The 13,978-nt window shown below is 43.6% G+C and overlaps 1 protein-coding gene across 6 annotated transcripts in view; it reads left to right on the plus strand.

The window, feature by feature from the left end:
* The window catches only part of LOC148015886 (putative LRR receptor-like serine/threonine-protein kinase At1g63430), a 143,824-nt gene that overhangs the window by 62,176 nt on the left and 67,670 nt on the right, over window positions 1-13,978 (plus strand). For all 6 annotated transcript variants that reach the window (XM_087664429.1, XM_087664424.1, XM_087664426.1 and 3 more), the window contains 4 exons: window positions 2,749-2,874; window positions 2,952-3,016; window positions 3,087-3,314; window positions 3,503-3,690. In XM_087664429.1, coding sequence (XP_087520555.1) covers window positions 2,749-2,874; window positions 2,952-3,016; window positions 3,087-3,314; window positions 3,503-3,690 — 607 coding nt within the window. The remainder of the gene's footprint in view (window positions 1-2,748; window positions 2,875-2,951; window positions 3,017-3,086; window positions 3,315-3,502; window positions 3,691-13,978) is intronic.

Genomic DNA, 13,978 nt, shown 5'->3' on the forward strand with positions numbered 1-13,978 from the left:
CCCATAGTTTGTGCCAAAAGGTCACTGCCTTGAAGAGTGCCTTCATGACTATGGGTGTTGCCCCTAGCTCTGCTCTGACAATGGGGTGTGGTGTGGAGGGTTTACTCCTAATCATGTGTGCTATCATCAAGATCAATGGCCTTTCCATGCTATCCCAGCCATCATAATAATCCCTCTCTACTCCAATTTGATCAGTGAGTGGGCTAAGTCGCCTTGGAACCCCATACCTCTGCTCCATATAGTAATGTAGGTGTGACTAGGGTGTCAAACAACCAAAGTTTGGTGCGGGGCTCTTGGAACTGTATGTGAGTACATTGACTCTCAAGTGCCCCTAGAGAGAGAGAGAGAGAGAGAGAGAGAGAGAGAGAGAGAGAGAGAGAGATGTTTGGTGGGCTGCCTCTTGTCGTGGAACTTGCAGAACAACATATCTCAAATGGTGCTTGTTTTTTTTGCCTCACCACTACAAAAACTTCTTGCCATCGTTTTTTTTCGTGCCCTTTGTCACGGAAAATCTGGTCAATGTTATTTGCTATTTGGTGGGATGTGGTTGGCACATCATTGCACCCCTTTGATTGGGTGTTTTCTCGGCCCAAATACCTTTTTCTCGCACAACCACATATGAAGATTCTATTTCCATTCCTCAGTTTTTGGGGTTGCTGGCACAATTGGACAACTCAGAATGCTTTTATTTTTGATTGTGCATTTGGGGTGCAAACTCACCTTGCCAAGTTGAAAAGTCTTCTACATTGGCAGTTTGACCTTCTTCAGCACATTGATCTCCTTTCCAGGGAGGACTTGATGCCTTGGCATACGGCAATCTCTGCTGCTGCTTTGCCGTGACTTTTGTACTCTTTTAGCTATCTCATCTTCTGTAAAGCGAGTTTATGCACGATGTCCTAGAGCCATCCTGCATCATGTAATCTTGTACTTTTTTTGTAATTGATACAGTTACCTATTACGAGAGAGAGAGAGAGAGAGAGAGAGAGAGAGAGAGAGAGAGAGAGAGTATATTAACGTCTCTAAAAGGCCAATGTGGCCTGTGAGACCAAAGCAATATATACAATGGCGTGTTTCTCATATGGAACTAGAAAAGATGAAAAACATGCCTATAAGACTGAAAAAATGAAATAGTATCCTATAAAAGGGAAACATGTCAATGATCTAAAAGTGAGAGTAGAAAAAGGAAAACTCTCCATCAATGATATGTTTGTCCTCTAAGGAGGTGTATCTCTGCATGGCTGAGGCGTCTCGGCATCTGTCTCCTGTGGCGCTCAATGATGGCTTTAATTTGTCTGTGGTGTGGATGTCTAGGCCTTCGTCCGGGTGGACGTGGGCGCCTAGACCGGCTAAGTGCCACTGCTCTATCCAAAGGGACACCTATAGAAGATGAGGTCCAATGATGATGTACTCCTGTAGGATGTGTGGCAGTAGTAGTGGTATCTACCTTACTCTGTCGTGTATCAGTGAAAAAGTCAGTGACTGCTCTCTGTCTATGTGAGCCGAGCTGTGGGGGCCTCCTACTCCGTAGAATTGTTACTCTGCGCCTTTGGAGCTCCAAGAGGAAGAATCCCAAGCATCTCTGATCCTCAAACTGCATGATCTGTCTCAGGGGTCCAAAACCCTCTCGAAACAGAAAGTGGTATCTACCTCGTATATCATAATATACACTGCATCGGCAGATGTAGTGTTCCTCTGTCTCTGGCTCTCTGTCGCATAGTGGGCATATGCGTTCCTCTGTCTGTATACCCTCCCATTTGCTTGTCTCAATCCTCAGGTGGTGGGATGAGGTGTGGATCTGACCAATAACTGTGCGTAGTCCATGAGGCAGCTGTGTGTCCATGTAATTGGGTCGGGTGATGAAACCATCCTCAGATACCTGAAGGAAGTGGGTCTGGTAGTGTGCCATCCTTGTGCCATGGGGGGAGGGGGGTTGGATCCAGGTCTTCTCCGTATCTAACTTCAGTATGTCTGCTCTGATCACATGGTTTAGCTTTGATCGGCTTAGGTCAAGTGTAGGGCAATCCAGGCTATAGTCAAAGGGGGGTAGTCTGTCAATTTGCAGCCCATGTAGACTCATCCATGTACTCATCTGAGCATACCAACAATGTCTGTCACCATCTGCTGCTAGTTGTCTACAAGAGGCCAGGGCTAGCTGTGGGTATCTATCTTGGGGGAGCTCCCATAGTCTATGTATGAAAGTCACTGCTTGGACCAAGGCCTCAGCCACCATGGGTGATGCTCCCAACTCAGCTCTGATAATCTCATGTGGGGTCGAGCTCTTCGCTCGTATCATACGTGAGATCATCATGACCAGTGGTCTTTCCATATGCTCCCACCTGTCATAGTATTCCTTCTTTGGTCCATCCTGGTCTCCCAAAGCCTGTCTCCTCGTGTGAAAGAGACTCGGACCCCAAATAGCTGCCCCATATAGGAGTGTGGGTGTAACCAGGGTGTCAAAAAGCCACAATTTGGTGCACGGCTCATGAAATTGTATGTGAGCACATTGCCTCTCCAATGCACCTAAGGTAGGTATGTGAGCATGTATATACATATGTGGTGCAGTGTGTGTTTGCATGTGTGAGTGGAATGTTATGGAATATACCTTCTATATAGAGCAAGAATGTTTGTTGTGCATGTGATATATTTGTGTGTGCACATACAATGGTTGCCATTGATTGAGAGAGAGAGAGAGAGAGAGAGAGAGAGAGAGAGAGAGAGAGAGAGAGAGAGATTTATACTACTCAACAGATTTAACAGCAACACTGGTGGAAGCATTCAATTTAAAGGACTATGTTTACTAAGAAATTTGTCTGTGGGGAACTTCTCTTACAACTACATGACAGGGCAAATTCCATTTTGTCTTCATCTTTCCAGGTAAAAAGCATTTGTTTTAGCAAACTGGTTAATGTAGTTATAGTATCAGATATCTTACATCTCTGTATTGCCCTCAGTGAAAGCTTTGAATGGAATTGCTTCAATACTTTACTTTCAAGGCAGAGGCCTCATGGTGAATGTGGTGAGCATCCTAGCAAATAAAAATTGTTATTATTGGAGTTTCGTCCTCTTATCTTGCTTTTCTCTGGCAGGCTATGTGGGTTCATTTCGTTCATCTTATCCTGGTTCACTGCATCAAGGCGGACAAGAAAATCATCAGTCGCGATGGAAAAAACACATACAGTCAGCAATTGCTGCTGCATCCTGTCTTTCTTTGCTTGTATTTATATTTTTTCTATTTCGTTATGGTCGTGGTAAAGCTACTGCCATTCCGTCTTGGATGCTTCCAGCTGACATTTTTCAAAAAACATTCATTACAGGTGTGTTAGGAAACATGCTTCCAATCTGTTCTGTTACTCTTAATCATTTTAACTGGACCTGTTAATATGCTTGATGAAAGTTTTGATAGTAAAACTTGCACATGTTGCATGCTATATTTTACAATGAAGAGAAAATTGCTGCAGGTGTAAAATAATTTAAAGCTTCATTTCTACTTATGTCAATGCAGTTATTCCAGCTATAAGTCGAGCTGAGTTGGAGGTTGCTTGCGAGGACTTTAGCAACATAATTGGTTCTTCACATGCAGGCGTTGTCTTTAAGGGTACATTGTCTGATGGCACAGAGATTGCTGTCACAGATGCCCAAGGAAGCATGACAAGTTGGTCTCATGAACTAGAAATATACTTTCGCTATAAGGTAGGTATGTGAGCGTGTATATACATATGTGGTGCAGTGTGTGTTTGCATGTGTGTGTGGAATGTTATGGAATATACCTTCTATATAGAGCAAGAATGTTTGTTGTGCATGTGATATATTTGTGTGTGCACATACAATGGTTGCCATAGAAAAGGTGTGAATATAATTACATACATACACTTATTTGTTTACATAAATGTTTGTGCACATTGATTGAGAGAGAGAGAGAGCACGAAGGAAACATAATGGATATATACTTATAAAACACACACTTCCAAACATGCACACATGCATATGTGCAAACACACAACACACATCCTCATACAAATATATACCTATACTTATACATTCAATGTATACACATATATAGCCATTCATACACATGCATACATATGAGATGAAGAAATATGAGAGACAGGAAGGAGGCTATGCTTCGGGGTCGTCCAGCAACAGACGCCTTCTACCTCTGTCCCGCTATATACACATATATATAGAGATACTTACATGTCATGTATATGTGTGAACACACACACACACACACACACACAGAGGTTGAAGGCATGGTGACCAGAAGGTCATGGGTTCCACTCCAACATTCTGTGCAGTCATTTGGTATAGGTGTTAAAAAAAAGATTTGACATGTGGTGACTAGAAGGTCATGGGTTCAACTCCAACATTCCACGTGGTCATTTGGTATAGGTGTAAAAAAGGGAGATTTGAACCTAGATGAGAGAGAGAGAGAGAGAGAGAGAGAGCCCTAGGGCTCCTATGCCTGCATGCCAGCATCCTGACAGACAACCTCGACCTGTTCGTTCCCCCCTATCTGCACCCTATTCGTCCTTTGTTTCATCCTGCTCACCCTGACTCCTATGCCCTGTTCAGCATCCTGTACCCTGTGCCCTGTTCACCTATGGCCTTCACAGCCACTTCACATCATCCAGGAGACATGCGCCTCTGCTCACTCCTTGCGATGACCCTGCCCTGCCTGTGCAGTGTCTGCTATGCCTGTTTTGGCACTTGCTGTACCTGTGCCTGTGGTGTACAGGGTCAGCCTGTGGTTGTCTGTGACAGACCCAGCATGATTCCCTAACAGCCACTACATTTTGTTGAAACTTTCAAAGATGGCTGACAGGCCCCTGATGTCTTGGGTCCGGACATGGACCTGCAATAAGCTGCAGTGGAAGAAGACATGGTGCCCTGCACTGATGAGATGGCACCAATCCCCCGTTCGGCTCAGCCATCAGTCAAATGCAGCAAACATCTTCACGAGCAAGTTCCTGCTGCCTCCAAAGCACTTGACCCGGATAATTCTCCGCAGTGTTTCTATGCCGAGGTGGCTTCTCCTTTGCAGGATTCACAGGAGCCAAATTGGGAACAATTGCTTGAGTTTGCCAATTCTCTGTTGGAGGAGTATGTGGAGCATAATCAGCGAACTATTCCAGCTTGTAGAGAGGAAGACATTTTGGATACTCAGCTGAATACCCAAGAAGTTTTCCACTCCTTTTCTACCTTCCATGAGCAAGATGTCATCCTCTTCTTCACCTGCAGGCTACCTGTCCTCACTAGGATCCATCAGTGGTTGATATCTCTTCTTCGGGCTGATTATGCAGAGGAGATTTTTGCTGGTCCACTTGGTTTCTATGAAATTGTGCTCCATTCTCCCTTGGCACGAGACTTTCTTCTTGCATAGCAACCCCTCTTCTGTGATAAACAGTCGGTGCACATTGTTTCATGGTGTCCCACGGTGGACTTCCAGTGCTTGCTCAAGCGGGCATGTCCGATATGGGTGGAAGTCGAGTGTTGCCCAACGGTTTATTGGGCCCTTCTGAAGGATGCCAATTGTAGTGGTATGAGGCCTCTTTGGTTGTGTCTTAATTGGGGTAGTTTTGCTGGCCATTGCTTTTCCTGTGGTCAACTGGGCCATTTCGTGGCAGAATGTCCAGACCGGAAAAGTACTCTGGGGGATCAGCCCATGGACAAGGATCAAAGCATGCCACCCTACCTTGTAGAGCAATAGATTGTTTTACCTAGCCAATCTAAGATCAAGCAACCCACCCCTTTGTCTGTCGTAGAGACACAAGGATGAACAGAAGCTCGACGGAACAAAAGCAAAGCAAAGGAGACTCCTACACCGCGCAGTACCTGTTGACCCTTCTTCTTTGTAGGATTCCCTTTGCACTTATTCACGTCATTGAGACAAATCCTTTGAGGCGCCTATTGCTTGAGTTCCTATAGCTCAGTAGCAACAACCACAACAATGTGCATGTGATCCTATAGTTGAGTTGGCTTTTGATGCGACTGGTCACGTCATCATGCCATGGGATCGCGTATCCAGCATTTTCTACCCACCTTGTAGATGGGCCTTCCTCTTTGCGAGTTAAGCATTAGAGGCCCAACCTATTGGCGGTGCTAGGAGACTTCTTTGAAGATGGTGTGTTAGAGACATTGGCAACGAAGGCCTAGGCTTATGTAGCCAAATCCTGCTAGCACTCTTGATCCTGTCTTTTGGTCTAGTCTTGGGGTGCCTCTTGCACTCGTCTTTTTGCACCTTATGAATCCATTGCATGTGGTTCCTATATGATGGCGTGGAGCCACTTTGTAATGTTGTTGTCTTATACTTTTTTTTGTAATTAATATAATTACCCATTATGAAAAAAAAGAGAGAGAGCCCTCTCTTGGCGCCGCCTTGTAGATGAAAGCTGCATGTCGTCAGCTAGTGTGCTGCACCTATCCACAATTGCTCCCTTGCTCCTCCTTGTACGCTTGCGATCCCTGTTCATAGCCCGTGTTTTGCAGTGATTGCCTTGCCACATGCGGCCACCTTGCAAGCATGCTTGTTTGCTCGTCTGTTGGGCTTGTGTTGTGTAGAGCAAGGCAACAACATCTTTTGACATGCATGCCATATTGACAGCTTTTGCTCCTTGATGATGGGCGAGGATATGTAGAATATGCAACAACTTCTTGCTGCTTTGACTCTGGCTATGGAAGTGGAAGAAGATACTGAAGACGCGGATATGGTACCATGTATTGGCGAGCTGGCTTCACCCCCCTTGTTGTCCCAACCATCGGTCAAACATGCCAAGCCCCTCCACGATGGATTTCATTCTGCTCTCGAGGGCCCTAATGTGGGTGAATCTCTGCTTTGCTTGTATGCTCAAGTGGCCTCTTCTTCATAGGACTTGCAAGAACCCAACTGAGATATAGTTGCTTGAGAGTGCGAATCCTCTTTCGGAGGAATACGTTGAGCACAACCATCAAGCTATTCCAACGTGTGCAGAGGAAGAGATCCTAGATACACACATGCTTGCTTAGGAAGTTCTTCACTCTTTTTTGGCTTTCCATGAGCGTGGCATTATTCTCTTCTTCAACGATCGAATTCTCGTGCTTGCTAGGATCCATCAATGGCCGACATCTATCCTTCAAATTGACTTTGTGAAAGAGATCTTTGCCACTCGGCGTGGATTCTACGAGGTTGTGCTTCTTTCTCCCTTGGCACGGGATCTTCTTCTCGATAAGCAACCTCTTTTTTGTGATAAACAATCACTGCACATTGTCTCTTGGCATCTAATGATTGATTTCCAATCCCTGCTCAAGTAGACATGTCCAGTATGGGTGAAAGTGGAGAGTTGCCCCCAACAGTTTATTGGATCTTTCTAAAGGATGCAATGGTTGCAGTAGGCCATGTGTTGGTGCCCTCGAGTCTCAAGGCAGCCAACCGTAATCGTTTGTGTATGTTGTGGAACATTGTCACAAAGAAGCCTATTTGGTTATGCCTCAAGTGTAATGGTATGCGGCCTCTTTGGTTTAGGCTCAAGTAGGGTACTTTTGCAGGTCATTGTTGTCATGAGGACCTGTTTTTTAGCTATTGTGGATACCAAGAGTGTTTTGTGCTCCTTTTTAGCTTTCTATGCAAGAGTAGTTGTCATGAGGACCTGCATTTTTGAAACCTCACTTAACATGTGGATTCATTTTTAATCACATGGTTAAGTAAATGTTGCACATGTGAGGTGTAACTAGGGTTAGAGTAAATTTACGAGCTCGGGATCCAAGGAAATCACGGGATGTCAAAGGCAAAAGTTACTATAAGTTTTACCGCACAGGTAATTGGTAGTATCTAGTGTCAGTTGTTGACCTAGGTCATTTATTTGGCCATAAGTGTTAGTTGGTCACACTAGGAAAGTGGCGTTTAATGGTACCTAAGACCAATCTGTTGTTCAAAGAAGCGTAGAGACACTCGAGAATGGAAGTTGCCTGGCCAATTTAATTATTGGCGAGTTAGATTATTTTTCAAGGCACCGAAATAATTATTAGATTATTTTTCACTTTTTAAAGATTAAAAATTAATATTTAATTATGGATAATGTTTGAAAAACCATTTGGGAAGTCTGTCACTTGTCAAAAATGCCCATGCAAGATTGAAAAACGTCTTTAGAGACTAGAGAGGCATTTTTAGTGTATTCAACGTGCAAGAGAGAGGGAGGAGATGCTGTTGGTTTGATTTGCAGCCATTGGAGAATCTTCTGAGGCAGCTAGGTGGAGGAGAAGACCAATCAATAGTAGGTGGAGCATCTACAGGCTATTGAGATAGGGCAGCAACAATAAATGACTAATTCTCTTCAGTTCTTTGCCTCTACAAGCTGTTGAGACAGAGCAATAGTAGTAAATGACAGATTCTCTTTAGTTCTTCGCGAAGAAAGTCTGAAATTTCTCTCTCCTCAGCATTCTCTCTCATCTCCTAGCCTTTCTACAGCCTTGCTCCGAAGATCACAGCATTGAGATTGTTGGATATTTCACTCATGCCATACTTACAGTACGCTCACATAGGAGTGTCGGTGATCAATAGGACACTGGGGCACTTTTTACTCTTGGTAGGAGAGGTTTTTTTCCCCAGACTTATTATGGTATTATTTTGTATGTGCTTATGACATACTCTTACGGGCACTTACTGTGTTTGGGTGTAAACACCCTCTACAACCCCAAGGTTTAAGGGTTGTACCTTGTACTTTCAGCTTACACTCTTTCAATCTATTGCATTGGGTGTCGTGCTTCACTCTCATACTGTCTACTATTTTCTATGCTTAGCTTCGATCCTACCGTCCTCTCTCACATTTGGTATCAGAGCTCCAGCTTTGCTCAACAGCTCTGCTCAGCCTCTAGGAGTGCCCGCTTAGTACTAGATCTGCCCCTTGTCCAATGTCAGCTCTGGAGCTGCCCTACTCCTGCTCAGTCAATCTGCGCCTCCATCAACTTGACTGTCTTTCTGACTGCGACCAGGGCGCTGCGTGTGATGAGTGCCCGCCCTCTGTGTTGCTCCCACCAGGTCTTTGTGATGCCCCAGCCTTGTCAGTGCAGCCCTTGTCTGCGCTCTCTTGCCTGCGTCTCTTCCTGCAGCTACTCCCTTGACCAACGACCAGCCAGCACTCACCACGTTGGCCACGAGTCTTGCTGCAACACCGCCTGGATCTTGTAGCCTATCTAAAGCGTCGCCTCTACCTGATTGAACCCGCCTGACACTTGCCGACGAATTTGCGCCAATAGTCAAGGCGTAAATTTTTTTGGTAAACGTTTTTAAAATTTTTTAATTTCGAGCACAAATTTTTGGAAGCAGGGGTTTCTACGCAATAGGCAGCGCATTCAAAAATATGTATGGGACACATTGGATTCAAATTTTTTGGGCACATTTATAAAAATTTTTAGGGTTTTCATGTTTTCTGAGGACATTGGTATACGCATTGTAGTTACAATCACAAAAGACTATTTTGAACAAATTTAAGGAAAGAAAATTTGGGGATTTTGCTAGTACAGTGTTGCTGAACACTAATTGCACATTGGGTTGCATGTATTAAAGACAGTTTTGATAGAGTGCACCTCTGTATACTAATTGCAGAAAGTTATTTCCTGCAATTTTTGGAAATTTTCAGATTTCGAGTGTGGTCATGCTTCGACATTGCTCTTTTGCTTTTTCTTGGTAATTGATAATCATGGCAAATCAGGGAGGAGATGTCTTCACCTATGTATCCAAGGAGGACAGATTAGATGGAAATAACTATTCACTTTGATCCTTCATGATGAAGAATGTACTTGTGGCCAAAAATCATTGGGATTATGTCAGTGGAGAAGAAACTCGACGTGGAGTTGTGGCTCCAGCTACTCCTCCTCCAGGAGGACTTGCACAACGGGCATCTCAGCCTGCTCCACTTCAGCCACTTTCCCAAAGAAGAATAACTCAAAAAGCATGGGATACATGGGATGCACAGGCTTTGTCGCTGATTGCATTGGCAGTTTAGCAGTCAATCATCCCCCACATTCATTTAGGAGCTTCTTCACGAGAAGCTTGGCTAACTTTGGAGCAGATGTTTGCAGGCAAGAATGAGACTCGCATCTCTTTCTTAAAGAAAGAGCTAGAGACAATGAAAATGGATGAAGGTGATTCTATTCAGGATCACTTGAACAAAACTCAGGACTTTGCGAGAGCAACTCATGAATGTTGATGAGTACTATTCAGATGCATAGATGATATCTACCACTTTGAACTCATTATCTCCTTCGTACTTAGCTTTTCATACATTCTTAAACCTCACCATGAGAATTGCCGCACAGCCAATCACTTTTCTTCAGCTAGTGAGTTTGCTTCTAGAGGAGGAGCAAACAAGAAGAAATAGTGGTGTGGATGCTATAGCCTCTGAGCAGGCTTTTATGGCTAGACAAAAGGGCAAAGGCAGCCAAGTGAAGAATGCTCCGCAGAGTTCTGGAACTTCTGACACATCACAGGCAAATAAAAAAAAAGGGGGCACGCAAGCCAAAAGGAGCAAATGCCATTATTGCAAGAAGCCAGGCCACTACATTACTGAGTGCAGAAAGCGCATTGCCAAGGAGAAGAAAAAGGAGTCAGGAATGTCTGTTTTTGATGCTCCTTCTACTGTTACCGAGTCCGCGTCTTTTGTTGAAGATAGGGACTATTGTTTTTACATATGCAGTTATGACACCTCTTGGGCAGATCGAGCGTTTAGCTCTACTGAGGATGGAGGCACTTGGTTTTTTGACAGTGGTGCTTCTAGGTATATTACATCTCGCGGAGATTTATTTGCTTTTGTTAGTGCTGCTCCAGCTGGCAAGTCTATACAGTGTGCCAACAATGCATGATACCCTGTTCAAGGTATTGGGAAGATTGTGCTCATAGCCATTGATGGCTCTATTCTTCGCCTACAGAATGCTTTATTTGTGCCAAGCATAAAGAAGAATTTACTCTCTATTTCTTCTTTGACACGTTGTGGATTGTAGGTCACATTTGATGATGACGGATACATGGTGAGAGACAAAGAACACATGACTTTGGTCTTGATAGGCACTTTATGTCATGGGTTATATGAGTTGGATGCTCTTTCAGTTGATCAGTTAGCGTATTTGACATCCACTCTTACTCCTACTATGATACAAGCAAAGTTATGGCATGCTAGGATGGGGCATGTAAACTTTGGCAGCTTGATGCTCTTGCAACGTACGTAGATGCTAGATGGATTATCTCTACTGGAGAGACCTCCTGAGCACTTGTTCGAAGGATGTATTTTGGGGAAAATGCATCGTTTTTCGTTTCCCCGTGATGTTGCTTTTAGAGCAACAACCAGGACACTTTCATACCTTTGGGTGCCTTGCATATACACATATTTCAAAGGTACTCAGAAAAAAGTTGGATAACAAGGCTGTTAAATGCATTTTTGTGGGATATAGCAGTGAGAGCAAAGGCTATAGACTCTATGATCCTGTTTCTAAAAAGGTGTTTGTTAGTAGGGATGTATTATTTGATGAAAAATCAGAGATGTCCCTGGCCCGTTTAGACACATATCAGGCTGCCCGTGATGTATTTGAAGGGCTGCTGCCCATTACATTTGGTGATTCAGCTGGAGTTTCAGCAAGTGAACTCAATGTTCAGCCAGCTGCTCCTTTGGAAACTGCAGAAAATCAGCCATTGGCTGATCTGAATATTCAGCAAAGTGTTGAAACTGAAATTCAGCAAGAGCTTATTCAAAGTGAGGAGGCAAGACAAATGCCTAGATGGTATTTACAGACTATGAAAGATAGTCATTTGGATGCACCCATGGCTGGTCGTACTAGAAGGCAAGCTCGTATGCATGATACTGCACATACCATGGAGTTCGTTATGGCAGCAAGCACCCTTGATGATGAGGAGTCTGAATTTTTTGAGGATGCACAATAGAGTGTGCATTGGATGGCAGCAATGAAAGTTGAATTGGATTCTATCACTAAGAATCAAACATGGGATTTGGTTTCTTTCCCATTTGGGAAGAAAGCCATTGGAACAAAATAGGTCTACAAGCTGAAACGGAATGCAGATGGATCCATTGACAAATACAAGGCAAATCTTGTAGCTAAAGGCTATGCACAGAAGAAAGGCATTGACTATGAGGAGACATTTGCTCCTACTTCCCGGATGATGACCATTAGGTCTATGGTTGCTTTGGCTGCTCATTATGGATGGATTGTGCATCAATTGGATATTAAAACTACATTTTTATATGGGGAACTTTATGAGGAAGTATATGTACAACAACCCATTGGTTTTGCAGTTGAGGGCTTGGAACACTTGGTCTGCAAGTTGAAAAAAGCTTTATATGGTTTGAAACAAGATCCTAGAGCTTGGTATGCAAAGATAGATGCTTTCTTGCTTAGCCAAGGGTTCATAAACAGCTCATCTGAGTCTACCCTTTACGTATGTAAAGAGGGGGGATCCATGCTATTCATTTGTCTTTATGTTGATGATCTCTTGCTTACAGGGAGACATGCTGATCAGATTTCAGCATTTAAATGAAATTTGCAGCACACTTTTGACATGTCATACTTGGGGTCTTTGCATTATTACTTGGGCATTTAGTTCATACATGATGCTAGAGGTATTGGGTTATCACAGTCAAGATACATTGGTAAACTTCTTATGAAGTTTGGCTTACAGGATTGCAAGCCAGTCTGTACACCAATGGAACCTGGACTAAAATTGTCATTACATGATGATAGTGATTTGTTTGATATACACACATATGCTCCAGCAGTTGGATGTCTTATTTACTTATGCAACACTAGGTCAGACATATAGTTTGCAGTTTCAGCCATGAGCAGATATATGCATCAGCCACGCATGTCACATTGGCAAGCTGTTAAGCGTGTCTTCTGTTACTTGCAGGATACTAGATCTCTTGGATTGCTTTACGCCAAGGGGGGACCACTGCAGCTACATGCTTACAGTGATTCTGATTGGGCTGGTGATTACGATTCATATCACTCCACTAGTGGCAATTGTTTCTTTCTTGGCTCGTCTTGCATATCTTGGCTTAGCAAGAAATAGTCCATTGTTGCTACATCGTCATGTGAAGCTGAATACAAGGCAGCTTTCACTACCATAGTTGAATGCATATGGATTAGATGCTTACTAGTTGATCTGGATGTATCTGTTATGGAGCCTACACTTGATTACTCTTCACTCTAGGGGGGTTTCTTGGGTATTTCACTCACACCACACTTACGGTACGCTCACATAGGAGTGTCGGTGATCAGTAGGACACTGGGACACTTTTTACTCTTGATAGGTGAGACTTTTTCCCCAGACTTATGGAATTATTTTGTATGTGCTTATGATACACACTTACGAGCACTTACCGTGTTCGGGTGTGAACACCCCCTACAACCCTAAGGTTTAAGGGTTGTACCTTGTACTTTCAGCTTACACTCTATTAGCCTATTGCATTGGGTGTCGTGCTTCACTCTCATACTGTCTACCGTTTTCTGTGCTGAGCTTCGATCCTGCCGTTCTCTCTCACAGAGATCACCAGAGGGCTGAGAAATTTCAGATTTCTCTGCTGTAAACCCTAATTTGCAGCAAAAATTAGGGTTTAGCAGCAGCTGCAGGAAGTGTGCCAAAAATTGGAAGCTCCAAGTCTTGGATTTAATAAGGCTAAAGCTATTTTTAGACTATTCAAGTGGAGGGACTAGCAAATCATTGAATTTGGGGTATTTTCCATCTCCATCAAAGTAGGTAGAGGCCAATTGATTGCCCGAATCAAGGGGAAATCAGATTGAAGACTTATTGGTCATTTTGGACAGCAGGGGGAGTTGGAATACCAAACGGGATTGGGAGAATCCCATTGTACATCAACTTCTTCTTCAATTAAGTTAAAAAAATGCCGAAAGGGGCACTAGTTTTGGGGCCAATAGGGTGTCCAATGTCCAAAATTATATGGTAAAGTGTGCATTTCAGTTTTGTGAATTTGTTAATTGC

Source organism: Lygodium microphyllum, chromosome 23 (genome assembly GCF_053477565.2).
Source record: "Lygodium microphyllum isolate KBCC chromosome 23, Lygodium_microphyllum_v1.1.10, whole genome shotgun sequence".
NCBI classification, from domain to species: domain Eukaryota; kingdom Viridiplantae; phylum Streptophyta; class Polypodiopsida; order Schizaeales; family Lygodiaceae; genus Lygodium; species Lygodium microphyllum.